At 44.0% G+C, this 27,326-nt stretch overlaps 3 protein-coding genes across 7 annotated transcripts; 1 reads left to right on the forward strand and 2 right to left on the reverse strand.

Moving 5' to 3' along the window:
• Positions 1 to 234: 234 nt before the first annotated feature.
• On the reverse strand, positions 235 to 11,771 carry ugl (ureidoglycolate lyase). 4 transcript variants are annotated; one of them, XM_041072725.2, is made up of 16 exons: positions 10,613 to 10,744; positions 9,434 to 9,504; positions 8,737 to 8,865; positions 8,430 to 8,648; positions 8,253 to 8,343; positions 7,748 to 7,824; positions 6,925 to 7,035; positions 6,536 to 6,595; positions 2,659 to 2,815; positions 2,375 to 2,573; positions 2,135 to 2,213; positions 1,967 to 2,059; positions 1,689 to 1,761; positions 1,539 to 1,606; positions 1,273 to 1,397; positions 237 to 739 (listed from the first exon to the last, which is right to left on the reverse strand). In XM_041072725.2, exons 2-16 carry the CDS (start codon positions 9,437 to 9,439, stop codon positions 583 to 585), a joined length of 1,644 nt encoding a protein of 547 aa, XP_040928659.1. In that variant the 5' UTR covers positions 9,440 to 9,504; positions 10,613 to 10,744; the 3' UTR covers positions 237 to 582. The 4 variants fall into 4 exon arrangements, with proteins under 4 accessions (XP_040928660.1, XP_040928658.1, XP_040928659.1 ...); XM_041072724.2 differs by lacking the exons at positions 9,434 to 9,504; positions 10,613 to 10,744 and adding an exon at positions 11,632 to 11,771 and having other exon boundaries at positions 236 to 739; XM_029165924.3 differs by lacking the exon at positions 10,613 to 10,744 and having other exon boundaries at positions 9,434 to 10,313.
• On the forward strand, positions 10,727 to 17,642 carry hars (histidyl-tRNA synthetase). 2 transcript variants are annotated; one of them, XM_029165927.3, is made up of 13 exons: positions 10,727 to 10,868; positions 12,032 to 12,121; positions 13,392 to 13,511; positions 13,590 to 13,685; positions 13,774 to 13,899; positions 13,983 to 14,090; positions 14,157 to 14,255; positions 14,930 to 15,023; positions 16,196 to 16,323; positions 16,394 to 16,666; positions 16,750 to 16,866; positions 17,018 to 17,164; positions 17,300 to 17,642. In XM_029165927.3, exons 1-13 carry the CDS (start codon positions 10,779 to 10,781, stop codon positions 17,354 to 17,356), a joined length of 1,545 nt encoding a protein of 514 aa, XP_029021760.1. In that variant the 5' UTR covers positions 10,727 to 10,778; the 3' UTR covers positions 17,357 to 17,642. The 2 variants fall into 2 exon arrangements, with proteins under 2 accessions (XP_029021760.1, XP_040928661.1); XM_041072727.2 differs by lacking the exon at positions 10,727 to 10,868 and adding an exon at positions 11,795 to 11,954.
• Positions 17,643 to 18,448: 806 nt separating this feature from the next.
• On the reverse strand, positions 18,449 to 22,523 carry dnd1 (DND microRNA-mediated repression inhibitor 1). Its single transcript, XM_029165998.3, has 5 exons — positions 22,298 to 22,523; positions 20,867 to 20,972; positions 20,449 to 20,774; positions 19,730 to 19,862; positions 18,449 to 19,196 (listed from the first exon to the last, which is right to left on the reverse strand). The coding sequence occupies exons 1-5, from the start codon at positions 22,307 to 22,309 to the stop codon at positions 18,655 to 18,657; spliced, it is 1,119 nt and encodes a 372-aa protein (XP_029021831.1). The 5' UTR covers positions 22,310 to 22,523; the 3' UTR covers positions 18,449 to 18,654.
• Positions 22,524 to 27,326: the final 4,803 nt, after the last annotated feature.

Raw genomic sequence — 27,326 nt, forward strand, 5'->3', positions numbered from 1 at the left:
TTCAGTTTCAGACGAAGGAGCGAAAAATCCTAAGTGTTTTGTATTTGTAAATTGCATGTTCAGAATAAAGCCGCGTTTCTGAAAGGACACACAGTGAGGTAGACATTGAAACTACAACATGTGAACCAAGCACATGTCGTAAATTAAAGGTCGTGAACATTGAACCTATGCATGCATGACAAGTTATTTGCTAAATTTGAATAACGGGAAGCTACAATTCAAGAGTCAAATCATGTCTTTAATGGTTTCCGGAGAATCAAACATACAGTTTAAGATTTCTCTAAATTCTTTAAAACTATTAGTGTACTGAGCTGACTATGGACCCTCTTGAGTAGTGTCCGTCATACCAAAACATCTCCAATCTCCAGGTGATTCACTGGTGGTCACTGCCAGGAAACCAGGAAACTGAGACCTTGTTTATGCAACAGAGCCTGGACTTGACGCCAGTTCAAATAATCAAAAGAGAGCTGTACCAGCTAGTGTTAATGGAATTGCAGATATTATATATATTTTTGATCTTTAAATTTTCTGAAGTATTAAACAGGAATGTACATACTCTGGAGCCGTTCTCTGGCTGAACCGTTACAGTTTAGATTTGCTTGCCTCCAGTGGTCCTATTTTCTGGGAGCTGAGGAAGGTGTGCTCCACATTCAGGTAGGTGGTAATGAACTCTGGGAAATGTCTCTTGAGGACCACCTCCAGGAATATGTCTGCTGCAGTGTGCAACTGCTGTTCAGCTCTGAAGGAGACAGACAACTTCAATTGTGGACTAGAAGGTCAAGGTAAGAACAAAGAAGCTCCCGTGAAAAGGATTTCAGCACAATAGATAAACACAGTAATGAGACAATACTGGGAGTTGAAACTTGTTAAAGCATTTCTCTGCATATACAATGTATTTCTATGGCACAAATTCATATATCTCAAGACACTGCACAAGGTTAAAGGCCTGACACAATGGAAAAACAAGTTTCAATTAATTGTTGGAGGAAGAAATCTCCAGCAGAACCAAGCTCAACCAGTTGGATGCTAAATTGGGTCTGATTTTACTGCAGGGCGGCCCAAGATCATGGTTTGAAGGATTTTTTTCCACCTCCACCAACCATTTTTCTGGACCTTTTAATGATTTTATGAGATTTAGTCTCTTTCCTATAATGTTTGTAAGATGATTTATTTCAAGAATAATGTCCAAAACAGTCAAAACACAGTGTATTTGTGGCTTGAACCCTTGTAATTAATGTGGCAGTAACTGTGATTCACTGCCTGTCTGCTCACCTCACAGAGTGGCAGCCACAGCTGAGTTCCATCCTGACCTCTCTGGTGAGGTCTGTCACCAGCGCCCTGCTCACCACCCTGCTGTCATCCTCCAGCCGAGCCTGATGCCGGATCCACTGCCACACCTGACACACACAGTACAATACTGTAGAGGTAGAGCTTCAGCTGTGCAATAGTAGTAAACAGTTTAACTTGCTGGTTAGTTAAGTAACACAACTACTGGAAATAGTAGTGTCTGAGGCTGTGGTGTCGGGATCATCTGATACCTGTGATCTTGAAATCTCTGCTGTGGCTGAATCTTCCACTTGACCTCTGTAGAAGAAGTGACCTTTACCTGAGAAACAGATATGAAATCATGAATTCTTCCCATTAGCTGCTAAATTTGAGGAAGGAATAGTATGTGACTCTCCTTGTACCTGACAGCCAAGCATCAATGAAGAGGACACCAACTGCAATGTTATACTTCAGCCCATAAAGAGTGACCCCTCCCTAAGGAAGAGCACATCACACCCCATCATTAGCAATATCACCGGTCTTATAAAGCATCAACATTTGCTTTCTATCATCCTGAGTAAGTGCCCTTTTACATGCAGGATGACACACGCCCACACTCCACTAGGATGCTGTACAGACCATGTGTGCAAACTTCCGCAAGGGGAGCAATATGGGCTGTCCAGAAATCTTAGTGACTGACCAATGGCATGGACAGCAGGTCATCAGGAGTTACAGCAACATCTTTTCGAAGCTGCTGAAGTTGATTGTCACCCTTAGTGTGGAGCTGGAAGAGCTGGAAAGGTAGGGATCAGCATTTGGCAAGTCAGCGCTGGGTGTCCTACATTTACAGTATGTTCATACAGCTTACTTTCTGCATAGGCTCAATCAAGCTCAGGTCATACACCATGAACCCATCAACACCTGCCTTGATCTCCAGCAACTTCATTCTAAGCAGAAAACAGAGCAGTAGGCATGACAAATGATTCATACGTTCTGGAGCCGTCTCGTGTAATTAAGTATTTACAGCTACGGGAGATCTTGTATTTTGTTCCCCTGACTACCCAGAGTCACTGTTGATTTTGTTCAGATATAAACTTTGGTGTCCTGCCTGATGACAGAGCTCAGCACCGTCCTGTAGGAGTCAGAGTGCGGGTCCTGAGGCAGCAGCAGAGCAGCCATGCCTCCTGTGGCTAGAGCTCCCCGACGATGACAGGTCTGAACCAACAGGTCCATGTAGCTGTGCAGGAAGAGCTTCTCCATGTTGACGTATTTACTGCGGTCAGGCAGCAGGAAGTCCTGTCGGTGACCTGCAGGACAAACAAGACTGCTTGTGTCTTTTATGTATGATTTTCAACGATATTTTTGATACTATGAACAAATGTGTAAACTCACCAAACTTACTGACAAAGGAGGCTGAATAATCCCAGATGCCACAGTTGAGCCCTGCTGAATGATCTCGCAGCTCATAGAGGATCTCCTCCATCTCAAATGTTGCTAATACATTTTCAATAAGCACCGTGGCCTTTATGGTGCCCAGTGGAAGACCCAGCTACAACACACACACACCATTAAATATGAGCAACACACTCACTGCTTTTCTTTTGAGGCAATGGAGCCACAAGGCAGAGGCTCATTCATGCTGTTTTTAATGGTTTACCAGCATTACTCAATTTCTGACCTGTCATCAAATATGTATATATATATATATATACACACACTCTATTCTCACCCTCCGCGGGTGGTCTCATCCCCTTTCCAAGCTCGGGTCCTCTACCAGAGGCCAGGGAGCTTGAGGGTTCTGCGCAGTATCTTTGCTGTTCCTAGGACTGCACTTTTCTGGACTGAGATTTCGGATGTTTTTCCAGGGATCTGTCGTAGCCACTCCTCCAGTTTGGGGGTCACAGCCCCTAGTGCTCCGATCACCACAGGCACCACTGTGGCCTTCACCTTCCAAGCCTTCTCCAGTTCTTCTCTGAGCCCTTGGTATTTCTCTAGTTTCTCATGTTCCTTTTTCCTGATGTTGCCATCACTTTTCTGGACTGAGATTTCGGATGTTTTTCCAGGGATCTGTCGTAGCCACTCCTCCAGTTTGGGGGTCACAGCCCCTAGTGCTCCGATCACCACAGGCACCACTGTGGCCTTCACCTTCCAAGCCTTCTCCAGTTCTTCTCTGAGCCCTTGGTATTTCTCTAGTTTCTCATGTTCCTTTTTCCTGATGTTGCCATCGCTTGGTATTGCCACATCCACCACTACGGCTTTCCTCTGCTCTTTATCCACCACCACAATGTCTGGTTGGTTCGCCATTACCATTCTGTCAGTCTGGATCTGGAAGTCCCACAGGATTTTGGCTCGCTCGTTCTCTACCACCTTGGGAGGTGTTTCCCACTTTGACCTTGGGGTTTCCAGTCCATACTCCGCGCAGATGTTCCTGTATACTATGCCAGCCACTTGGTTATGGCGTTCCATGTATGCTTTGCCTGCCAGCATCTTACACCCTGCAGTTATGTGCTGGACCGTCTCTGGGGCCTCTTTGCACAGTCTACACTTTGGGTCTTGTCTGGTGTGGTAGATCTGGGCCTCTATGGCTCTGGTGCTCAGGGCCTGCTCCTGTGCGGCCAGGATGAGTGCCTCTGTGCTGTCCTTCAGCCCAGCCCTTTCAAGCCATTGGTAGGATTTGTTGAGATCAGCCACTTCAGTTATGTTCCGGTGGTACATCCAGTGCAAGGGCTTGTCCTCCCATGATGGTCCCTCTTCCAGCATCTCATCCTCTGTTCTCCACTGCCTGAGACATTCACTCAGCACGTCATCTGTCGGGGCCTTATCCTTGATGTACTTATGGATCTTGGATGTTTCATCCTGGATAGTGGCTCTCACGCTCACTAGTCCTCGGCCTCCTTCCTTGCGGCTAGCGTACAGTCTCAGGGTGCTGGATTTGGGGTGGAACCCTCCTTGCATGGTGAGGAGCTTTCGTGTCCTAACATCTGTGGTCTGTATCTCTTCCTTTGGCCACCTTATTATTCCTGCAGGGTATCTGATCACTGGCAGGGCGTAGCTGTTTATTGCCCGGGATTTGTTCTTGCCATTGAGCTGGCTTCTTAGGACTTGCCTTACTCGTTGGAGGTATTTGGCTGTTGCCGCATTCCTTGTTGCCTGTTCAAGGTTGCCGTTTGCCTGTGGTATTCCAAGGTACTTGTAATTGTCCTCAATGTCTGCTATTGTTCCTTCTGGGAGTGAGACCCCTTCTGTGTGGATTACCTTGCCTCTCTTTGTCACCATCCTCCCACATTTCTCGAGCCCGAATGACATCCCGATGTCCGAGCTGTAGATCCTGGTGGTGTGGATCAGTGAGTCGATGTCTCGCTCACTCTTGGCGTACAGCTTGATGTCATCCATGTAGAGGAGGTGACTTATGGTGGCCCCGTTCCGGAGTCGGTATCCATAGCCAGTCTTGTTTATTATTTGGCTGAGGGGGTTCAGACCTATGCAGAACAGCAGTGGGGACAGTGCATCTCCTTGGTATATGCCACATTTGATGGATACTTGGGCAAGTGGCTTCCCATTGGCTTCAAGGGTGGTTCTCCACAACCTCATCGAGTTTGCAATGAAGGCCCTTAGAGTTCTGTTGATGTTGTACAGCTCCAAGCATTCAGTGATCCATGTGTGTGGCATTGAGTCATAGGCTTTCTTGTAGTCGATCCAGGCTGTGCACAGGTTGGTGTGTCGCATTCTGCAGTCTTGGGCGACTGTTCTGTCTACCAGGAGTTGGTGTTTGGCTCCTCTGGTATCCTTACCAATGCCCTTCTGTGCTTCGCTCATGTATTGACTCATGTGCCCACTTATCTTAGCTGCGATGATGCCTGACATGAGCTTCCATGTTGTGGAGAGACAGGTTATTGGCCGGTAGTTGGATGGGACTGTGCCCTTTGAGGGATCCTTCATTATCAGGATCGTTCGCCCTTCGGTTAGCCATTCAGGGTGAGTCCCATCCCTTAGCAGCTGGTTCATTTGTGCTGCCAGGCGCTCATGGATTGCAGTGAGCTTCTTTAGCCAGTAGGCGTGGATCATGTCCAGTTTTTCATACCTGAGACTCTATGTTGGATGTCTGCCACTGTGATAGTCACTGGATTCTGCTCAGGGAGGTTGCTGTGGTCTTCCCTCAGATCCACCAGCCACTGTGCATCACTGTTGTGTGATGCCTCCCTTTCCCATATACCCTTCCAGTACTGTTCAGTTTCCAGCCTTGGTGGGTCTGCTCTGTTGTTATTACCCTGCCATTGAGAGTACACTTTCGCAGGTTGTGTTGCGAACAGCCGGTTTATTCGTCTGGCTTCGTTATCTCTGGTGTATCTCTTTAGGCGGCTGGCCAAGGCTTGTAGCCTTTGCTTGGCAGTTTCGAGTGCTTCAGGTATGGTCATCTGGCTGTACTTCTTGGGCATCGGTCTTTTCATTGCACCTCTCTGGGCCTCTGTCATTTGGCTCACTTCCCTCCGAGCTGCCTTGATTTTTGCCTCCAACCTTTGTTTCCATGGATGGTGAAACCTCCCCTCTGACCTGGCGTCCTGGCTCCCCCTTGCCGTAGCATTTGTGTTGTATCTCGTCAATCTCAAGTCGTGATAGCAGTTGCTGTTTGTGGATGTTGGAACACTGAGCTACTAGTTGCTTCGCCGTCAGCCTGTGGGTTGTGGGTTTCTCCGTTCCCATTCACCGCACATTCTTTGCATGTAGCCCCTCTGACTAGGGTTACTTGAGTAGTAGCATTCCAACAGAGCCTTGTTCTCGCATCTCAGCCATTTCTTTCTTGTTCCAGTAGCCCACTTCTCGCCAAGGTGCTCTGGTTCCCCAACACCTGACGCAGACCTTGTTAGAGCGGGCGACGTCTGAGCCGGTGTCTCATGTGGTTCATTGTCTCTCATGATATGAGGTAGGTAGAACCCCCCGCATGCAAGTCCTGTGACTTTACCGATTGAGCTATCCAGCGAGCCATATATATATATATATATATATACATTATTGAACAATGATTAAAATGAGGAAATGTGTTTGCAGAAAACGCAAAGGTCAGGCAGCGAAACTAAAAGATACGTCACTAACTTATCCTGGATGTTAACCTGCTCTGGATTCTGAGTAGAAATCTCCATATGTATTATATATATTATATATATATATATTATTATTATATTATTATTATATATATATTATATATATATATAGGTGTTTTAACAGTGGATCACCTCTAAACAAGGGGTAAACAGGGGGTGAACAAACAGACCTTTAGTTGTGTCCACACAAATATGCTGTTCCACAGTCTAGCCTCCATGAAACTCTCCACCTAAAACACGAGCAGAAATCATAAACATCACACGCATCAGTTGTGTGTAGTTCAAAACTTCAACCCTTAAGAAGTGATGGTCTATGTTTGCAAAATTAGCTTTTACTATCTAAAATTAATATTCTTGTGATACACTCAATCTATCAAATACTATTTATAACATGCAAAGCAATATGGCCAGAAAAGGGGATTGTGTTTTAGCCTATTTAATTTCTATCGAATTAGAGTTTTCTAGCAATATTTTTTACGTGTCAGGTATGAAATGGTTAATAGCCCCTTTTAGGGGTAGGGCTAAACAAGAGAACAGTCTACATGTGTGTGTTGGATACTTTTGACAGGTAGAGGAATGGTCCACTTTTGTTGTCAAACAGCATCTTTCCACAGTGAAACATGAGAAGTCCAAAGTCAAAGAGAGGGCCTGGAACCTCCTTTCCTTGTACCTGACAAACAACCAACCCACCAGAAGATGTATGAGAAAAAGAGCCAAGAAGCCAGCGGGACAAATATACAAAGACAAGAACACAATCTAGAGGTCCTGCACCAAACCAAAATGAGGGATTAATCAGAGATCAGTTAAACCCAGTCTACCGAGATTTATTCTGTGTTTTTATTATAAGTTAGCTCAGACTCAGTTGCACAAAGTTTACAATGGAGATTTCTACTCTGAATCCAGAGCAGGTTAACATCCAGGAGAAGTTAGTGACTTATCTTTTAGTTTCGCTGCCTGACCTTTGCGTTTTCTGCAAACACATTTCCTCATTTTAATCAGTGTTCAATAAATTGATTTAAGTAGTCCCATGTAACATATTCACAGATGATCATGTCTAAAGTTTTTATAATGGTCACTGACATTCTTCTAAGTTTTAGAGGTAGTCATAGAGTAAGTGGTCCAGATGTGATGACAGTGCTGACCATTACACCATGCCGCCCATATCCCTAGCACTGTCACATAGAAGGTGACTGTTCCTGATGCCTCCGGTTCTGGAGGTTGTGTTGGGTCTTCAATGATTTATTATTGGCCCAGTTATATGAATCCATTTCATATCCCCAAAAATTCTATGAAACTATTATAAGATAAACCCTAAATGAATGGCTTATATTGCATTACGTAATCATCAGGTAAAGTGGAGAAGCTGCTACTACTTCTCCTACCATCATATTATGCTCCACCATGTTCCACGCACGTGGGCGCAGCATCAGTACGGGTGCTTGAGATATAGGTGGAACATCTGTCAAAACACAGAGGAAGGCAGAGGAAGCATTATAAACTCACTAGTTGAACACACACCCAAATACAGATACACTGGAAAACAAACACAGGACAGGCTGCTGGAAAATAATGGAAGAACGCAAAGGCTCAGACATGGACTGACTAAATTAGTGAAAATCCCGGAACAATATTATTTAGAATATGACTAAACTCAAAATTACTGCGAACAAAGCAAACAAAGAGATCACAGGACAGAAATACACACACAAAACACCTTTGCAGGTGCACCAGACTATGTGCTCAACCCGGAAAACAAGGTCATCAGGGCCAAGGTACAACAGAAGGCAGAAGATTATTATCAGTGGGAATAGTTAATATCTGTAATGTCCACAACAATACGTCTTTTAATGCATCTGTGCTGCTGCTGTATGCAAATGAAACACTTACTGGGGAACTGGTTGTGCACCACTTGAACAATGTTGTGAATGCCTTTGATCTGGTTGTAATATGTCGGGCAGTTTCCATCATCAAAATCAACCTGCCAGGGCCAGAAAAGGGATGTACCCTTTAGTTTCTATTTTCTATGTCAGACACAGAGTGGTAGTCTACCGTAGGAGGAGATACCTGTATTCCTTGTGCTCGAGACTGCAGAGCTCTGATGAAGCGCTGGCTGTCACATGGAGCCATATCCCCTATATCCACATGTCTCTTTTGGAGCCTCGGTGGGACCGGGAGTACTTTCCAGGTTGGGTCTGTCCGTATGTGAGTGGTGCCTTCCAGGAAGCTTGGCAGGTCACCTGAAAGGTCCAGCTGGGCTTTTCTCGACACTCGCAACCACAGGACCTGAGGATTAGAGGAGACACCTTTTTTTAGGTTACAAATGTCCTACGGTACATTAGTTCACTAAAAATGGCCTTTGCAGCTGGTTTACCTTATCCACCTCTTTATCAAATGTGGAAATCAGCTCACTGAGGAAAAGGAGGGCATCAGTGGTAAATAGAGTCTCGTACTCTGTTTCTAGACCTGGGGGTGGAGGGGAAACCTCCATGTTGTCCAGCACCTGTGGAAACAAAGTTTGGTATGATTAGAGTTCATCCAGGTTGACTTGCATGTTCCCTAAAAAGTGCTAGACACAGAGACAGTACATGAGCCGGATTATAGGGGAACCTGGGAACCAGGCAGGAGGTCGTCTAAGCCCTAGATACACTACAGATGTACAAGTGGAAGCACTGCTACATACAAATTACATAATGCTAACACATAGTATATAACTGTACCACATTTGCACAGGTATCTGTTCTTACAAGAGAGTTTGCTTTCTCCTAAACAAACAAAAGTGATGACATACTGAGAATAAGAAGGTGCTTCGTTAGTTTTGTCACATTTTGTACATTACAAATAAAAAGCTGAATCTGGGCAAATACTAAACTTTGTAAAGAAATCATAGTGTTACGAGCATAAATTCTTCAAAGGCTAGACTCAGAGTCTAAAGCGAATGAAGCTGCTCCAACAGCCAACGCTCACAACAGAATTGTGCGTCTGTCTTTTTCCACAAACATCACAATACGTTTTTCTGGGTCACGCACTGCTGTAAAAGCTATAAAATGAAGCTTAACAGTGACACTCACCTTCATGCTAAAGACAGCTGCTCACTCTACTCGGGTGGACATTGCCCTGTTTGGTTTGTGTAAAGTCCAGCCTTGTTCACAGTGACATGTAACACGTTGTAATAAGAGCTTCACGTCAGCGTTGTTTTAATGGCGGTTGGCAAACTGTGTAGTGCATTACCACCACCTTCTGTGTTAGAGTATACAGTATCCCAAAAACAAAGAAACAAACAAACAAACAAACTATATCCTACTCACTAACCCCGTCACCACCACAAACCTAAGCACTGCTCTGTTTCCTAATCTAACAACTTCTTCAAGTCTGTCCCTCCTTTTCCCCCTTTCAGTGCCTCTGTCATCCTACCTCTTTGCTGTATGTATAATAAACAGTGTATCAGAACATGCTCTACTGTTTCCTCCGTTCCAAACTCACATCTTCCTGTCTCATGGTTTCCTAATATTTGTTTAGTCTGTTTAACCCAGTATGCCCGAATCTCATTCTACTGATCACATCATCTCTTTTCCTATTCCCACTACATGTTTCCCTTTTATATTTACCTCAACCTCTGGTTTCTCTGTTGCTGATTTCGCCTGTCTATCCGCTCTTTCATTACCTTCAACCCCTACATGTGCTGGAACCCAAATTAACTGAACCACCACTCCTACCTTCCTTAACCTGTATAGAGTGCCCAAAAATCCTACCACATCTTACCTAGATTCAGCAGGCATGTTTGTTATGCCCACTAATGAGCTACTGGAGTCAGACCCTATTAAAACTTTCCTTGGTTTATTTCCCTCTACCCATTGTAACGCAAATGAAATCGCTACTTCCCCTGTGAAAACTGACAATCCATCACTTTTCTTTCTTTAACTTATCCCTACCTGCATCTCGGTATGACAGATGGCATCCCTACTCCCCCCCCCTTTTCTAGATGTGTCTGTATATACTTTTACAGGATCCTTATACTTTAACCTAATGTATTCTTCTGCTTCTTCTACTTTATTCCTCCCATCTCTTCTCTTCTTTAACAATTCCCAATCTACCTATGCCTCCTCTAGTAACCATGTTGGTATTACTGAGCTACAGTTGGACTCATCTCCTAATCCCCTACCTCTAATCTGCCTACTACGTCTTCTATTGTCCACCCAAAACTTTAGTCTACGATCTACATGGTTACTACATACAAAATATTCATTCACCCATTCTGTTAATTCTGACGCTGGTTTTACTTTGAAAACTGTAGCGCGGCAGTCTGACGCGTATCCGCTTCCGTCTCCCGGTTTCGACAGCAGACGTTCTTCATAATTTCCATGCTGCACTGTTACTGGAGATATCGCACTGGGGAAAATAAGTTAATGAAGAGCCATGGAAGATAAGGTTCAGATACAAGAAGCGATTAAAACCCAGGGAGAAGTCGTCCGGAAGTTAAAGTCAGAGAAGGCGAGCAAAGAGCAGGTCAGTACTGAAACACACGCGCTAGCATGAAACGACGTTTGCGCTGGAGCGTAGAGGGCTGTTAACCGGGTAGCCGCATCCTAACAGCTTCTTCTTTTGTTATTTAGTGATTTGGCAGTTTGTGTGTTCACCCGAACATTACGCGCTGCTAGCGTAATATTCACCCAGCTGCTTATTGCACCGTCTTGGTGGAGGCAGCTGTCACACTGGGTCCTCCCATTACAGTGCCGATACTGAACCGGTAGTTGCTAGCGTTAGCTAATATAAGCTAGTGCTAAGCTAGACTCAGTATAGGAGTAACAAGCGGTAGTTGACCGGTTGACAACATACAGTAAACATTTTCTTAAAAAAAACGAAATGTATAGACACAGTGCGATGTGCACAGAGCACAACCGTATTAAACCATCGCATCTGAAATAGCTGATGCAATATCAGTAACTGGTGTTAACGTTATGACTAAGAGCAGCTAAGCGCGGCTGTTTACGTAGTCTGAAATGCTCACAACACTGCAACAGGACAGAAATACACACTGTTCTTTGCCAGTTTACATTGTTTGGGGGGCAATTATTAGCTGATTATGAATTTTTGGGTTAATAATAATTCCTTTACTGTACAGTGAAGCAGGGCTCTGTCTGGGTGTCTGGCTGCTTTGATTGACTTGGTACATCTCATGTTCTGTCCTCCACGCTGTGATCGTGATGCGTCATGCTCCACCCTCCCCTAGTGCTAGGGTTGCTTACCACTTTTTTCCTGTTCTTCCTACCTGGCCTGGGTCATCATCATCATCACCACCATCATCCACCGCCATCTCTCTGGGGAATTCTACACTCCTGGACATCACTGCACACATCTACATTTACTGTGCCTGGACTGTATCCCTGGATAATTCTGCATCGATGATACACTCCTGAACTTTTGTTTGTTCAATTTCTGGATTTTTTCAAACTCTTACTTTTTATATCCCTACTCTGTGGGATGAACATGGTGGTCATGTTTTGTGTTCGTGCTTGCTCTGGTCTGGTGGGAATGCGGATGGCACCTCCTCTTCGATTTTTGCATTCTTTTCCTGGCATGACTGTTTCTCAGGTAAGCCTCAGGTGCTGAGTCTGTACATGTTTGTGTAGGACTTTATTTCTACAGGAAGTGTACGATTTGTGTTGCAGATTGATGAAGAGGTAGCCAAACTTCTGGAGCTGAAGGCTCAGTTAGGAGGTGATGATGGCAAACATCAGTTTGTCCTCAAGACGGCAAAGGTGAGAGTACAGAGCTGCGGTTTTCAAATATAAACATGTTTAAACACAAAATGTTAAATATTGGTTACTGCCACAGAAAACGCTCATAGTGACTGTTAAGACCTGTAGAGCTGTGTGTATAAATTAAACTTCTGAAGATATTTCCCAATCATCTATGTCAATTGACGAAATGTTGAACACAAGCTTGTTTAATCCGTACTAAATTGGACTCAGTTTCTACGGGGAACTGAAACCGCCATTATCAAATATAAAGGAAAAAGGAAATAAATGTACACATTTTTAAATTATGACGATACACATATATAAAACTTTGGAATAAGAAATGTATAAATGCTTATATTTCCACTTATTAATGTTCACTTTTTTATTTTTCTATTTTTTTAAAGAAAGATTTATGTGTTTAGGTTTTCCTATTCTCAATCTGTTTTTCTTTTTCTTTTTCACAAAGTGTAGTTAAATGAATGTCTTAATTGTGTCACTGCACAGTCATTGGTCAATTTGTGAAGCGTTTCCTGATCGATTCCTCTTGTCTACACCCTGGGTGAATGCTACAGCAATGCATCATGGTCTAGTTAGCATTAGCATTGGACCTTCGGCAGATGGAAAACAACTTAAGGCATCTTGCGGACAATTCAGAAAGTTTTACACCAGACTTCATGGTGTTTCAAATTGATTTGATTCAGGAAAACTTGTTCAGTTTATCTTACATTACATTACGGGCAGAGAATTACCCACGTTAGTTTTTGACCCTACTGGATGAAACTTTCCAGAGGCTGAGCCTCGAGGTCGAACAGAGTTCTGCGAGCAATGACTGTGCAGTGACACGCTCGGCTCATTTGCCTACACTTTGCGAAAAAGAAAAACGGCTTGAGAAAAGGAAAAGCTAAATGCATAAAAATTTCTTTAAAAAAATAAATAATAACATAACATGAACATAATTTAAAAATTAGTACATTTATTTCCTTTTTTTAAATATTTGATTATGGCGTTTTCGGTCTTCCATAAGTTTCTCTGGGATTATTTTTTTCACTAATATATTTGAATCCAGATGTGTAGTTCTCCCTTAAAGTCTGGGGCAAATGTCGTCAGAGAGAAAACAGACCTAAAAACAACCGTGTTCATCTTATGTCCCTGAACTGGATGTCTTGACAAAATAGCATTGCAATGTATTTTCATGCTCTTAAATTTGTGTCCCACATGTATGAATTCTAATTCACATTTGGGTTCAAGCATAAACAAAATTGCGTACACAAATTTCTCTTTCTATTAGGGAACGAGGGATTACAACCCCAAGCAGATGGCTATTAGAGAGAAAGTCTTCAACACAATCATCAGTTGCTTCAAACGCCATGGAGCAGAGACCATCGACACACCTGTCTTTGAACTAAAGGTGGATTTTCAGCTTTACACAAGAGAAACCACAAAGCCATGAAATTTGACTGTTAATGTTATCCCCTTTTGCCTGTAGGAAACCTTGACAGGAAAGTATGGAGAAGACTCCAAGCTTATCTATGACCTCAAAGACCAAGGAGGAGAGCTGTTGTCCCTCAGATATGACCTCACCGTATCCTTTATTTGTTCATCAGTGCTGGGATTAGCCGGATCTGTTGAACTCTCAGAGGTGGGCTGTCCTTGACCATGCCACTCTTCAGGTTCCCTTTGCCCGTTATCTGGCAATGAACAAGATTACCAACATCAAGCGTTACCACATTGCTAAGGTCTATCGTCGTGACAACCCAGCCATGACACGTGGACGCTACAGAGAGTTCTACCAGTGTGTGAGTTACTTATGGATCTGTTACTTGGAGTGTTTTTTTTTTCCCCGGTCAATTTTAACACAAATCCATATGGGGTGTTTTAGGATTTTGACATAGCAGGGCAGTACGATGCCATGATTCCAGATGCAGAATGTCTGAAGATCGTCCATGAAATCCTCAGTGAGCTGGACCTTGGGGAGTTTCGCATCAAGGTCTGTCACATGAATAGGCTACCTTCAGTAGGCTTCACTGCTGTAATCATGTACTTTTGTGTCTAGGTCAATGACAGGCGCATTCTTGATGGGATGTTTGCAGTGTGTGGTGTTCCAAATGACAAGTTCCGCACCATATGTTCAACAGTGGATAAACTGGACAAGGTACATAAACAAACTAACTGCTGGGGTAGAACAGTGTCAGTTTAAGCAGCATAGCAGCTCTACCACAGATCTGCAAATGGATGAATGAGAAACACTGTCATGCCTACTGTATCTGTACAGCTGGAGGCGATTTACTACTATTTAAACAGCTTAAAACTGTGACCCTCCTATTTAAATGAAATCCTAAAACTGTAACATTGTCTGTTGCCCCATCATAATGCCAAGGGGAGGGAGGGGTGCAAATGCTAGATCCTTAATCCTAACCCTAGAAATGTGCAGTAGGGGTGGGACACCGTCAGGCTTGCATTGCTGCCTGCATTGATCTCTTCTTTCTTCCAGTAGTGGCTGCAGCCTTTGTTTTTTTACAACAAAGCTTACATGTTTTTATGGTAAAGTTGTAAGCGAGAAACCCTGATTACAAAAAACAGCGTTTTAATGAAGTGAATCAGCTTTAACATTACTTTTTGCATATAAATGCAAATGAGTTATGAAGACATGGTCTGGTCTGTACTGTCTGGTATATTCGTGTATATCTGTAGACTCCTGATTAGCTAGGTGTGTAGGTTGATGACATTTTGTCTAATGGGCACACTTCTCCCAAGCTCTCTTTAACTTTGCCGCTGTGACTCCTAGCTGTGTGTGTTTTGAACCTTTTACTCATGCTCCACTTCTAGATGTCCTGGGAGGATGTGAAAAAGGAGATGGTGAATGAGAAGGGCCTGTCAGAAGAAGCTGCTGACCAGATTGGGGAGTATGTCAGCATGCAGGGTGAGGCTTCAGTTATGGCATGACCCCGTCATGTGTGTGCCGTAGGAACCAGATGTCAGTAACAGCCGACTTTCAGTTGGGGAGTTCAGCTAATGATAATATACAACATGCAAAGTAAGGAAAAGTGATTATAGTGCTCCACCATGGTGCACTATGTTCTAGATCCTTACAGTGCTGCACAAGTGAAGAATAACTATGCACAGACGTATGCAAGACATGGGTTTCCGCTGTTGCATTCCTTGTTTCAAGCCACTCTGAAACAACAGGCAGCATTGGAAGAGTATCGCCTGGGATAAGACAAAAAGGACTGGATGGTTGCTTAAGGTGCCATATCATCTGCTGGTGTTGGTCCACTGTATTTTCTCAGGCCCAAGGTCAACGCAGCTATATACCAGGAAGTTTTAGAGCATTTCATGCTTCCTGCTGCTGACCAAAGTTATAGAGCACCATTTTCCAACAGGACTTGGCACCTGCACACAGTTCCAAAGCTACCAGTACCTGGTTTAAGGACCATGGTACCCCTGTTCTTAATTGGCCATCAAATTCACCTGACCATAACCCCATAGGAAATCTATGGGGTATTGTGAAGAGAAGGATGCAATATGCCAGACCAAAAAATTAAGAGCTGAAGCTATCAGAGCAACACAGACTAATCGACTCCATGCCACACCGCATTGCTGCAGTAATTCAGGCAAAAAGAGCCCCCACTAAGTATTGAGTTCTTTACATGCTCATACTTTCAATGATCATACTTTTCAGATGGCCAAGATTTCTAAGGAAATTCTTTCCTTGTATTGGTATTCAGTGATACTCTCTTTCTGAGATACTGAATTTGGGGTTTTTATTAGTTGTCAGTTATAATTATCACAAAGAAATAAACATTTGAAATATATCAGTATAATGAATAATATATAAAAATAATGAATGAATCAATTAAATAAATAAAACGTTTTGATGATATTCTAATTATATGAGCAGCACCTGTAGAGTCTTGCTTTTAGATTGTAATATTTTTCTGTATATTTATAAACCTATGATTCAGCCAACTGTATCTCTGAAAAGATGTTTGCATGACACACAGGCAGTTTATCCATCAAGTCAAATTACTGATTCATTTTAAACTATAAGCTGGTTCTGCATATGGTGGACAGTTAAGCAGTGTTTTCTTGTAGGTGGCAAGGATTTAGCAGAGCGTCTCCTTCAGGACGAGAAAATGTCTAGGAGTAAGCAGGCCTGTGCTGGCCTGTCTGATATCCAGCTGCTATTCAGCTACTTGCACCTCTTCCAGGTCACAGACAAGGTGAGACTACGGCTTGCAGTTTTTTTTAACATCATCCTTCCTTAACTCTTCTGCTGTGCTTCATCTGTAGGTTGTGTTTGACCTCAGCCTGGCCCGGGGTCTGGATTATTACACAGGGATCATTTATGAGGCAGTGCTGACTCAGGCAGGTGTGGCCCCTGTTGCCACTGAAGCCCAAAATGGGCCCCCTGGAGAGGAAAACGTCAGTGTGGGCAGCGTGGCGGGGGGCGGTCGCTATGACGGCCTGGTGGGCATGTTCGATCCCAAGGGCAAGAAAGTGCCTTGCGTTGGCGTCAGCATTGGTATTGAAAGGATCTTTTCCATCATGGAGCAGAAGGCCGAGGTATGGTTGGTTTGAATGGGTCTTATTGGGTGGAAGTGTTTCTTGTCTCATTGTGTTTGTTGGTGTCATGCTTTTTTTTTTAGGCCTCATCGCAGAAGGTTCGTACTACAGAGGTTCAAGTCATGGTGGTTTCTGCTCAGAAGAACCTGTTGGAGGAGAGACTCAAACTGGTCACTGAGCTCTGGAATGCGGACATTAAGGTGTGTTTGTGTGTCTGCTGTACAGATCTACTGGTAAACAACCAGCAGAGGATTTGGCGAACCTGCTATGCTGCTCATAACTGTCTAGTGTAGAGTTAGTGGCTGGAGAGGTAAGCCTCCTACAGACAGCTTACTGTGTGTCTGTGTCCAGGCGGAGGTCATGTACAAAAAGAACCCTAAGCTGCTGAGTCAGCTGCAGCACTGTGAGGAGTCAGGCATCCCCCTGGTGGCCATACTTGGAGAACAGGAGCTGAAGGATGGAGTGGTCAAACTGCGCGTCGTGGCCTCTAGAGAGGAGGTACTGCCAGTCTACACTTCATTTAACACTACACACAGACTTTAAAGCACAGAGAAAGAGGGGACAGGACACGGGCAACACAATATTTGGACAAACATACTTTGTGCAAAAACCTATTGTTCTGTCTCGCCACAGGTCGATATATCCAGAGCTGAGCTAATAGCAGAGATCCGGAGGAGGACTACAGCCTAGCCATTCCACAGTCACATGATAAAGTACAGAATTCTTTATCTGGTTCTCTGCACGGAAAACTGTAGATCGATGACTCATGAAACATCCTACTGCATTGACTGGTAATGAGTGAAGCATTGAGCTGTTAGTGTGTTCAGCTGCTCCTGTGTAGATGGTGAACCAGACTCAATGAGCAGGAACTTTCTACATCACCCATCACAACATTTGGTGCACTTCAGCTCTTCTCCCCCTGGATCACTGCTCATTCTGTCCAGTGAAATAAAAACATTATGGTCAATGAAACGCATACTTTGTGTTATGTGTCGTAAGTTGGAAGCATTTTGTCTGCCGTCATCAAGTGACAAACGTCTTTTGTCACTTGATTTTGACACCTTGGTTTTTAGGAGTAAATAGTTGGTTTTAGTTCCACAATCTTTTTGTACATATTCAGAATTTTTTAATTGGGCAGTTTCACTCTGGCCGCTTTGTGCTCTGCCACTTCTGTTCTCTAATATGAGAACCTTCGCATCAACATGAAGAAGCCCAGAAGGTGATTGTCTTCTGCAGAGGGAGCAGGTACCAGGGTGTTCAATGACCTTCTATGTAGAGACAGTACTTTGTGCAGTTGGAGGCTTTGTCCAGTTTTACTTCTTCCTTCTGTGGAGCCGGGCTGCAGAGGACTGTGGGTGCATCCAGCAGTGGCACTGGCCAATTTGGCACCCTAGGCAAAACAATGATTTTGCGCCCCATTTAATTTTTTTGCCTATGCCTAGAGCCAGCCATGAGTCCAGCATCCTCACCACATCAGGTGCACCGAGACTATGCCTGTGTTCTGTAAGGTTGGAGGATGAGGTACTTAGTACAGGTATAACTCAGTTTGAACCCAAGAATGAAATAGATCCCATGGTTATGTAGTGTGTTACTGACTTCTATATGGACCCCAATCACTGATTTTGTTGAATCATTATGCAGGTTGTCATAACATTATTTTATTGCTTTAAAGTTAATGATTGACTGCGCTCTGCTAAAACTGATGGAACCGGTTAGTTAGAGTGGATTTCCTTAACAACAGCCCCACAGTGACATGTCAATGATCAGAGAAGAAATATCAAATTCTCTTTTCAAATCTTATTTATTAAAATTTCAAACACAATAAAATGCATGCAGAAAACAAAACATGCACAACAACAAAGAACATGCACAAGCTAACAAACTGTAAGATCCAACTTTTTCCCCTTTTCTTTTTTTCCCCAATACAGCACAGATGAACAAAAATTAGAACACTGCAACAGCATGAGACCCACTTTCATCTCAACAGGTCACTGGTCAAGCTGCTGTTTGTAAACCCTCTTCAACACCTGCTGGGCTGCAGCCTCTCGAGCCTGCTCCAGCACCGTGCTGGGTCTGGGACCCAGCAAGGCTGGGACAAGGCCTTTGTAAGGAGCAGCTGTCCCAGGAATAGTCACTCTGTAGTAGAAATACATGATTCTGTCTTGGCCAGTGTGGCTGAAGTACAGCTCATAGAGTGGCTTCCCAACCCCAGCAGCTTTGCATAGCTCACCCAATACAGTCACGGAGGATGTGGTTGACAGGACATCACCGTGGGATGAGGCGGCCAGGGAGCAGAGAGGCTGCTGCTTGGCAGTGGGTCTTGTCACTGCTCGACAGAATCCTTGGAGAATGGGTGTTGGGGGGTCCGGAAGAGGTGAGGGAGGGAGGCATTTTGGGCTGTGGCGCGGAGGCTTCACAGGAAGCGAGAGGCAGCGGGAGGGCTTCTGTGGCTCCCATGGCTCCTTTGGGCTCATCACCAGGGATGAGTGCCACTTGACGGTGATGGTGAGATTAAACTGCTTCTTGAATACTTGAGACAAACAAAGAAAACACCATGAATGCATCCTGAATGTTTACCACTGATTGGAGAAAGTGGCAGACAGAGGCGTGCATTTGAAGTAAAGGATCACAGCTCATTGTGTCCTTCTCTACCATATGTATACAACGTCTGTATACAGACAGACAGTTAATCCAACAGTTACAGGGATGTTTTCATATCCTGGACCTACTGTGATAGTAGTTCTGTTCTGCATGCAATATGTAGGTCCACTGATTTATTTTAATGGTTGAGGATGGAAGCAGTGATTATGCAAAGAGGTGGCACTGATTGGGTGAGACAGTGACTGAAGCAGTTGTGCGTCAGAGCTCAGTCCTAGTGGTTTTAGTTCATATGACAGTAAGCACCTGCTAATGTTTCCTAAGTTAGAACTAACTCAAAACATTAAATGAGGTAAAGACCAGCAGCATTTCTACTCCTGATTTGCTGAAACAACATCAGGAGTAGTCAGTTAAAATAAAATGTGCCCATGTGTGACGTGATTAACATCACAGAAGCTCACTCACCTTCCACCAGCCTCTTCTTGGCCATTGAAGCAGTGTGATGAGCAGAGAAGGCCACTATAGCGGACACCCCCTTCAGGCCCGGCTCGATCTTCAGCGACAACCACTTCACACCCTCTGCAAGCCCCTGCAGCACCTGGAAGCAGGCATCAGTCACTGAACCTCACCCAACAACTACAGGCCTGAGTCCGAGCCGCACCTAGAAGATGTCAGTACCGACAGCATCAACTGGTTCACCACTGGACTGTTTGCCCTCCTCCCTTTTCATAGTTAAGGAACTACTGTACTTCACCAGTGGTGAGAATTCCTTCTTAAAGTCTGAGTCTTGCCTGCTGAGGTGGAGGGGACCTAAAGGTGTAAGCAGCTACCAATGGTTTTATTATGTTGATTAATCCAGCAATTAATGAAAACATAACCATTTCACTTCATTATATATGCAAATACATACAAAAGAAAATGTCTTTTGCATATATTAAGTATACAAAGGAAAACGATGAACTAAGATGCTGATGAAAAGATGAAACACTATCACAATGTCAGTTTAAAATTAGCTTGGTACCAGACCCGCCTGTCATCTGGACCCTTCCCCAGCTCTACATCACATCTACATCATCATCATTAGTTCAACTCATGCTGTCTGTGTGCCAAAACTCATTTCCCTCAGTCAACTCCATCCTGTGACGGTTGTTGTTGTCGCAGGTTCCAGCTGAAGGAGCCCTCACCTTCAACAGGTCCTCCTGCCTGGTGGTGGCCGGCAGCTCTCCAATGACAAGCTGTCTCTTCTCTGTACTGCGCCGGACATTGAGGCAGACGCCGGGCTCCAGCATGTGGTTGTGCAGCTGGTGAACTGCATCGCTGGCTACAGCCGGTGAGCTGTATTTCGCATAGGCAAAGCCCCGGTTCTGTCCACTGAAATTCATCATGAGACGGAACTCCCAGAGCGGGCCCACGGAGCTGCAGAGGGGGATGAGCAGGTCCTCGTAGGTGTCCCGTGGGATCTGGCTGATATAGATCTCACAGCCCTCCCCCGGGGTGGGCCCGTGCCAGTCTGACAGAACAAAGCCAACAAACATCACTTTACCTCTGCAACCAGTAACTGACTCATCCACCATAAAATGTGACTTCACGTTGGCCTCTCACCCTCTGGTGGGCCTCCATATTTCCTCTGGCCATTCACTTGTGTCAATTTAGTTTTGGTGGCTTCCAGCCATGTTTCCAGCGCCTGGACCCGCTGGAGGTTCAGCACCTGCAGGGACGGCAAACGCAGAACTTTCCTTCAGTGAGGGTTATGGTTCAGTTGGCCCCGTCAAGAGGCACTTCTATTAAGACCAGAACCAGTAGCGGACACGCTGTGCATCTCGGTTCTTTTGTCTCCGTCCGTACATCCGTCGTTTAGCAAAGAGCGCTACAAAAATGTCTTGCGCCCATATTATACGGTTTATTGCAGAGCAGAAAACGCGCTCGTTGCTACTTTTTGTTTTCATAATAAGACGTCGATCTGTAGGAATTATGGAAAACTACAAACAAAATGTTGCATATCTATAATAAAGCTCTCGCCTAATAAAGATCTGTGTACTTTTACTGCATAATTTAGGATTTATTAGTAGTTCAAAGAGGCATGTAATTCTACAAAACAGTATTAGTTTGGTATTGAACACAATCACTTTGGCCCATAATGCCAGACTCCTAGTAATATTTCCTTGTACTAGAGGTAGTACACTATCACCTCAAAGACCTGTGTAATATTAATGCAATTATTAGGATTTATGTATAGTAAAGAGGTATCTTAATAAAAGGAAACAGACATATTGGTGTCAGGCTCTCAAATTAGGGGCCAATATTTCTGCTCATCATCCACCACAGTTAGCTGAGATCATAAATTAAAAAAGGCACCACTGCCACAACCACGTTTGAATCCTTTTTCTAAGACGCCACTTTAAACCCCTGATAAATCCTAATATCTACAGTACAAGTAGTACTTACTAGGAGTACTACTAGTATTGCTTTGGAAGTGATAGTATACTACCTCTAGTACATATACTGCTTAGGCGAGAGCTTTATTCTATATATGCAATATTTTATTTATAGTTTTCTATAATATATAACAGATCAGACGTCTTATTATGAAAATAGAACGTAGCGACGAGCGCGTTTTGTGGTCTGCTGTAAATCGTATAATACGGGAGCATGACATTTTTGTAGCGCGACAGATGAACGAATGAAGGCTTACTTGACCGCAGGTTCTTAAGACTCAGTCCTCAGTAGAGACGGAGCGTGTGGAGGCCTCCAGGAACGTACTGATGCCTCATTAAAGCCCAACGAGCAGCAGGTGGGGCCAAAAAAAAACGGGCATAACAGCAAAACAATTTTGAAGAATAAAATACGACACAACGTGAACTGTTGCAACCGCGAGGATAGTTTTTTTTTTTTGCAAATGTGCAAAACTATGCGCGTGAGTTCATGACACTTAATCTGCCGCAGCCTTAAATCTGCGGGAGAAGTTTGTCTGCTGCGCTTAGCCTTAGCTTAGTTTGGTTTCAATGTGCGAAGCGAATAATACACAGAACTCACCTGGCTCTCCATCGTCGACGTCTCTTTAGCGTCCGTCGTTCTGGCGCACAGACAAGCGTGTTAAACCCTTTGTCATAATGAAAAGGCTCAGACCCAAACGCACCTTCTCAGGAAACGCAGGTCTTTTTAAGGCAAACACTACCACACTTACAAAACACAAACTTATTGGGAGGGCTGGCTCTGCCTTGGGGGTGGAGCTGCACCTCTACACGCTGTTGCTGAGAGGAGAATGCTGGGCAAACTCCTTTCAATCCCCCCTCCCCTGCACAGTGTGCAGGCTGGACACAGGAGCATCTTCAGACATTGTACTATATAAAAGACATATCTGTCGTCATTCTGTTGTTCCTTTGTAGTTCAATTTCTGTCAGCTGAGAGCAATCAAAAGTGTCCAAAGCGATTCCCAGTGGGATTATTAGGGTATTTTTAATCGTCCGTACAGTTGTCACCTGAGGCTGAGCCAAGAAAATGTCTTAAATAATATGTAATAATATATAGTATTTGATAGTATCACACCCGCTACTTCCGTTCACGAGTTATGTTGCACACGCCTCACGCATGTTAGGGTCCCGTTCAGATACATGACTTGTGTTAAAAAAATGCTACAAATTGTAGTGAAATCAACCGTGTCAGACGGGTGATACGCTGGTTGGCGTTAAATGAGAGGCGTGCGTCAGACGCGCTGTCTGGGGTTAGACACCCCTGGTGTCAGTCCTGGTGGCGCTCCAAAAACACGTGGTACCCCGACGTCTACTGAGGAACAAAGATTGTCGCTGAAGAGACAAGTCTGACACGTTTAGGGTTGTTAGGAGGTGCACCGGTGGTACCGTGATGTCTAGAGCTGATCAAAGGCGTTAGTTGCATCGTATGAGACCGAATAGTCTCTTCAGGCGGGAGTTGTGTCTGGGTATTTAAAAGTGTGTCCAACAGTAGCGTGGCTACTGGCTCTGGTCCAGCCCCGCCATTTGTTAACAAGGAGTGTAGTAAAATCAGCCGTCACTAATGTTGAAGTGCGCGATTCATGCGACGTCTACGGTAACAGTGTTGCGATCTTGGGTTCTGATTGGCTGAATGACGGTAAGCGCATCGTGTCACTTTCTGCCACTGAGGTTTGTCGCTGTACTTGTGTACGGGTTTCTCTCCGTTCACATCTAATTATTATGTCGCTTACTATCTGGTAGCGACTTGAGTGGCAAAATACGCTTGTAACATTCCTGCACCCTTTCATTAAACGTGCTGATAAACCTTATAGTTATCAGTATCAGAATCAGCTTTAATGGCCACGTTTGCACAGGGCAACCAAGGAATTGTACCGTATGTGGTCTGAAACACACAGTCAGTAGTGATGCTGACAGCCCGTTTTTGAGTCTGGCCTGGTACAGATGCTCCAAGGACCGGAGCTCGGTCCCATTGATCGTTTCTGCTGACCGAACCACCTGCTGCAGTCTGTGTCTGTCCTGCTTGGTGGCTGAACTAAACCACAGAGTGATAGAGGTGCAGAAGGATGGATGGATGATGGTCGTGTAGAAGATGGTCAACAGCTCCCAGGGAAGGTTGAACTTCCTGAGCTGCTGAACTTCAGGTCCTGTGAGATTGTGGACCCTAGGAAGCTGAATGAGTCCACGGTAGACACTGTGTTGTTGTGGATGGTGAGGGGGAGTGGGGGGCAGGCAGTTGTTCCTGAAGTCCACCGTCATCTCCACAGTCTTGAGCGTGTTGAGCTCCAGCTGCTTATGACTAGACCAGCTGCTCCACCTCCCATCTGTATGCGGACTCATCACTGTCCTGGATCAGCCCAATGACGGTCAGGTCGTCTGCATACTTGAGGAGTTTCACAGACGGGTCTCCTGAGGTCCAGTCGTTGGTATAGAGGGAGAAGAGCAGTTGGGAGAGAACGCACCCCTGTGGTGCGTCGGTACTGATGGTGCGGGTGCCAGGTGTGATGCTGCCCCGCCTCACCTGCTGCCTCCTGTCAATCAGGAAGCTAGAGTAGAGTATTCCAGGGGTGATTGTATTAAAGGCAGAGCTCAAGTCCACCAACAGGATCCTGACATATGTGCAAGGGAGATCCAAGTGCTGCAGGATGTGGTGCAGCCCCGGTTTACTGCATCATCCGCTGACCTGTTTTTCCTGAAGGTGAACTGCAGGGGGTCTAGTAGGGGGTCTGTGAGGTCCTTTAGATGCCTCAGTACAAGCCTCTTAAATGTCTTCATGACCACAGACGTCAGGGTGACAGGTCTGTAGCCATTCAGGCTGGTGATGGAGGACTTCTTAGGGAGGGGAACGTTAGTGGACTGTCTGAAGCAGTTGGGCACTGCAGACATCTGCAGGGAGAGGTTGAAGATCTGAGTGAAGATCGGTGCCAGCTGGTCAGCACAGACTCTAAGGCAGGATGGGGACACACCGTCAGGTGTGAAGGAGGCGACAGATATCTCCTTCACAAACCTTCGGTGCCGGTAGGGGTTCTGGTGACGGGAGGGTGTGAGTGTTGGGGGGTGTAGGTGAGCTTATTGTGTGGCTGTGAGGTGTGAAGTGGTTCTTCCTATTTCTACTAGCTTATTACCTATCTTTCTGTTATGGCTTCTCCTGCTCACTGTTTCTCCTACCTTGTTTAGCTTCTACTCTGTCTCCTTTAGTGATAATGGCATATGTAATATGTGAAAGCTAGTTGCTTTTTAATTTCATTAAGTAAATCTACTAAGATGTTCACTTGTCTCTAAAACTCAATGCAAACTCAAAGATTTTTTCTTTAATGAATACCTCCATTTTAGGTCAAATTAACCAATTAACAGTGATGTACTAATTTGAAGAACATTCTTCTTCATCTTCTAAGAATCTTAATCTTATCTGTCTTTCTATTGTTGGCTATAGTGAGTTTTACTGCTTAAAGTGATCGCAACACTATTACCATAAACAACATAAGTCGCGTACTATAACAAGTGACCACAAGAGTCCAATCGGCCAGTATAGGTAATGTGAACTGCACACACAAGACTTGACCGCTAAATGACTTTTACTCCGCTATGTGATGATGATGATCCGTATATGATGAGTGAGACATTATTGCTGACATTGTTTAAATTATGGTCCTGGTGTAACCTTCTCAACATTTATAATGGGACAGTTCTCATTGTTCAATTTAAACCAACAAACTATTTGCAGCCTGAGGACTCAAACAGGCAATGCTGTTGATAAGAGGGAATAATAAAAAGTAAGTTCTTAAAAAGGATCCAAAAGCTGGACTAGAGGCCTCTTCTAAGTGAAATAACTGCTATTAGTTACTTGAGGACCCGTTTTCATAACTTTAATATGTGCCAGCACAAGAACTATAGGAGTTATGTCAGCACATAGTGGAATAAAAGTCATTTATTGCTAATGGAAAAGAATAGAATAGCTTTTGTTGTCATTGTACATCATCTATACAATGAAGATTTGGTGAACAAAAACAAGTGAAAATGTAACCTGCAATAAGGACTGTGCCTAGCTAATGCACCTCTTTTTTGTGATAGATACCTACGGAAGAGAAATTTTACTTGAATAGCTCAAATAATCCTAAAATGACTGTTGCTGTGAAAATGCATGAATGTAGTTGTGGATATTACATCATTATTCACCATTAACTAATTAAATATTTGTTTTGCAAGAGTTTTAGTATTTGTTGTGCATTTGTTTGTCTGAACAAACCTGCAAAGGTACAATTGTTCATGGATGTACCGCAAATTACTTGAGGAAGGACTCTATCCACAGTGTATTGTGCTTGAAGATCAGTTCCTCTCATTGCATGCAACAGACTCATGCATTGTCCAAACACATACCTTTTACACCTGTGTGTGTCTGTGTGTGCTTGCGTATGTGTGTGTGTGTGTTTGTGTGCGTCCGTGCGTGCGTGCATGCATGCATGTGTGTGTGTAGTTCAGTGGGATCAGAGCTAACATTTGGATGCTCTGTGTAACTATGATGGATCAAACAGAAAAGCCAAAACGAGCCTGCTTTCTTTTGTAAAACAGATGTAATGAAACACTCACACTTCATGATGTTCATGTTTGATTTAATGTAAAGATTAAAAAGGTAACAGTCTATTCAGGTGTTTTACTCCTGCCTTGACACTAGGTGGCACTAATGTTTCATTACGGCAGTCCTACCAGTACACTGAGTCCTCTTCAATCCACCCAGACCGTGAAACTGTGTGTAGCTTAGAGGAAATATAGCAATAACAGCAATATAATTATAAACACGCATATTAAATAAGATACGGTAAAACAGGTAGGAATTTAAACAAACAGATTGGTAATGGGTTTATCATCCACCCCAATGCCTGGTCGATAAGCAAACTGCAGCGGGTGCTGAGCTGACTGAGCACAATCCTCTCCATGGCCTTCATCAAGTGGGAGGTTAAGGTAACGGGTCTGAAATGGTTCGGCTCTTTAGGACGGGGTACTTTAGGAACTGGAAACAGACAGGAAGTCCTCCAGAGTACTAGTGTTCTCTCCAGGCTACCGAGCATTTGATTATTTTCAGGATGCCAGTTTTCCCATTTGAAGTATTCGTTTTTTTTTTTTTTTTAAAAACTCACAAAAACAAATCTTTTTAAAATAAACTAAATAGTAAGAGGACAGGGTTTTGGGTGGTATTTAAAGTCTTGAATATGCCATTACACTATAAAACCATGGATTCTGTAATGTCAGCAGTTAAACTTAAAGAAAAGGTTCAGCCCCTTTTCCATTGTAGGCTGAAACAAAGATCTTGTATTTTTGCTAGTCATATTATGAAGGTGTGACTACAAGGTGTCTTTATTGGTGCATGCGTGCATACATGCGTGTGAGACTGTGTGTGAATCAGTAAGCAGGCACTAATAATTTCAGGGGTCAGAAAATGGTCATATGTCTGATGTCTGAAGGTTTTGGGATCTTGTGTTGTCATGAAGTGCTTAAGTAAATAAATGTATTTGTACACAAAAACAAACAAATATAACTATTAGCTGTATATGACTGTGTATATTCAACTGACTGCCAAAAACAAAGATGGGGCTTGC

Source organism: Betta splendens, chromosome 10 (assembly GCF_900634795.4).
Source record: "Betta splendens chromosome 10, fBetSpl5.4, whole genome shotgun sequence".
In the NCBI taxonomy this organism is placed as follows: domain Eukaryota; kingdom Metazoa; phylum Chordata; class Actinopteri; order Anabantiformes; family Osphronemidae; genus Betta; species Betta splendens.

Excerpts from the sequence above, each read along its gene's own strand:
- ugl (XM_041072724.2), bottom strand. The coding sequence starts at position 11,718 with ATGTGTGCAGTGATGTCCAGGAGTGTAGAATTCCCCAGAGAGATGGCG. Across the intron at positions 2,060-2,134 it reads TGATTGAGCCTATGCAGAAA|CTCTTCCAGCTCCACACTAA; the intron begins GTAAGCTGTATG and ends CTACCTTTCCAG. Across the intron at positions 1,607-1,688 it reads CATTGATGCTTGGCTGTCAG|GTAAAGGTCACTTCTTCTAC; the intron begins GTACAAGGAGAG and ends TCTGTTTCTCAG.
- hars (XM_041072727.2), top strand. The coding sequence starts at position 11,844 with ATGAACATGGTGGTCATGTTTTGTGTTCGTGCTTGCTCTGGTCTGGTG. Across the intron at positions 12,122-13,391 it reads TTGTCCTCAAGACGGCAAAG|GGAACGAGGGATTACAACCC; the intron begins GTGAGAGTACAG and ends TCTTTCTATTAG. Across the intron at positions 13,512-13,589 it reads CACCTGTCTTTGAACTAAAG|GAAACCTTGACAGGAAAGTA; the intron begins GTGGATTTTCAG and ends TTTTGCCTGTAG.
- dnd1 (XM_029165998.3), bottom strand. Across the intron at positions 19,863-20,448 it reads GGCAGGAGGACCTGTTGAAG|GTGCTGCAGGGGCTTGCAGA; the intron begins GTGAGGGCTCCT and ends GCCTGCTTCCAG. Across the intron at positions 19,197-19,729 it reads CAAGAAGAGGCTGGTGGAAG|TATTCAAGAAGCAGTTTAAT; the intron begins GTGAGTGAGCTT and ends GTTTGTCTCAAG.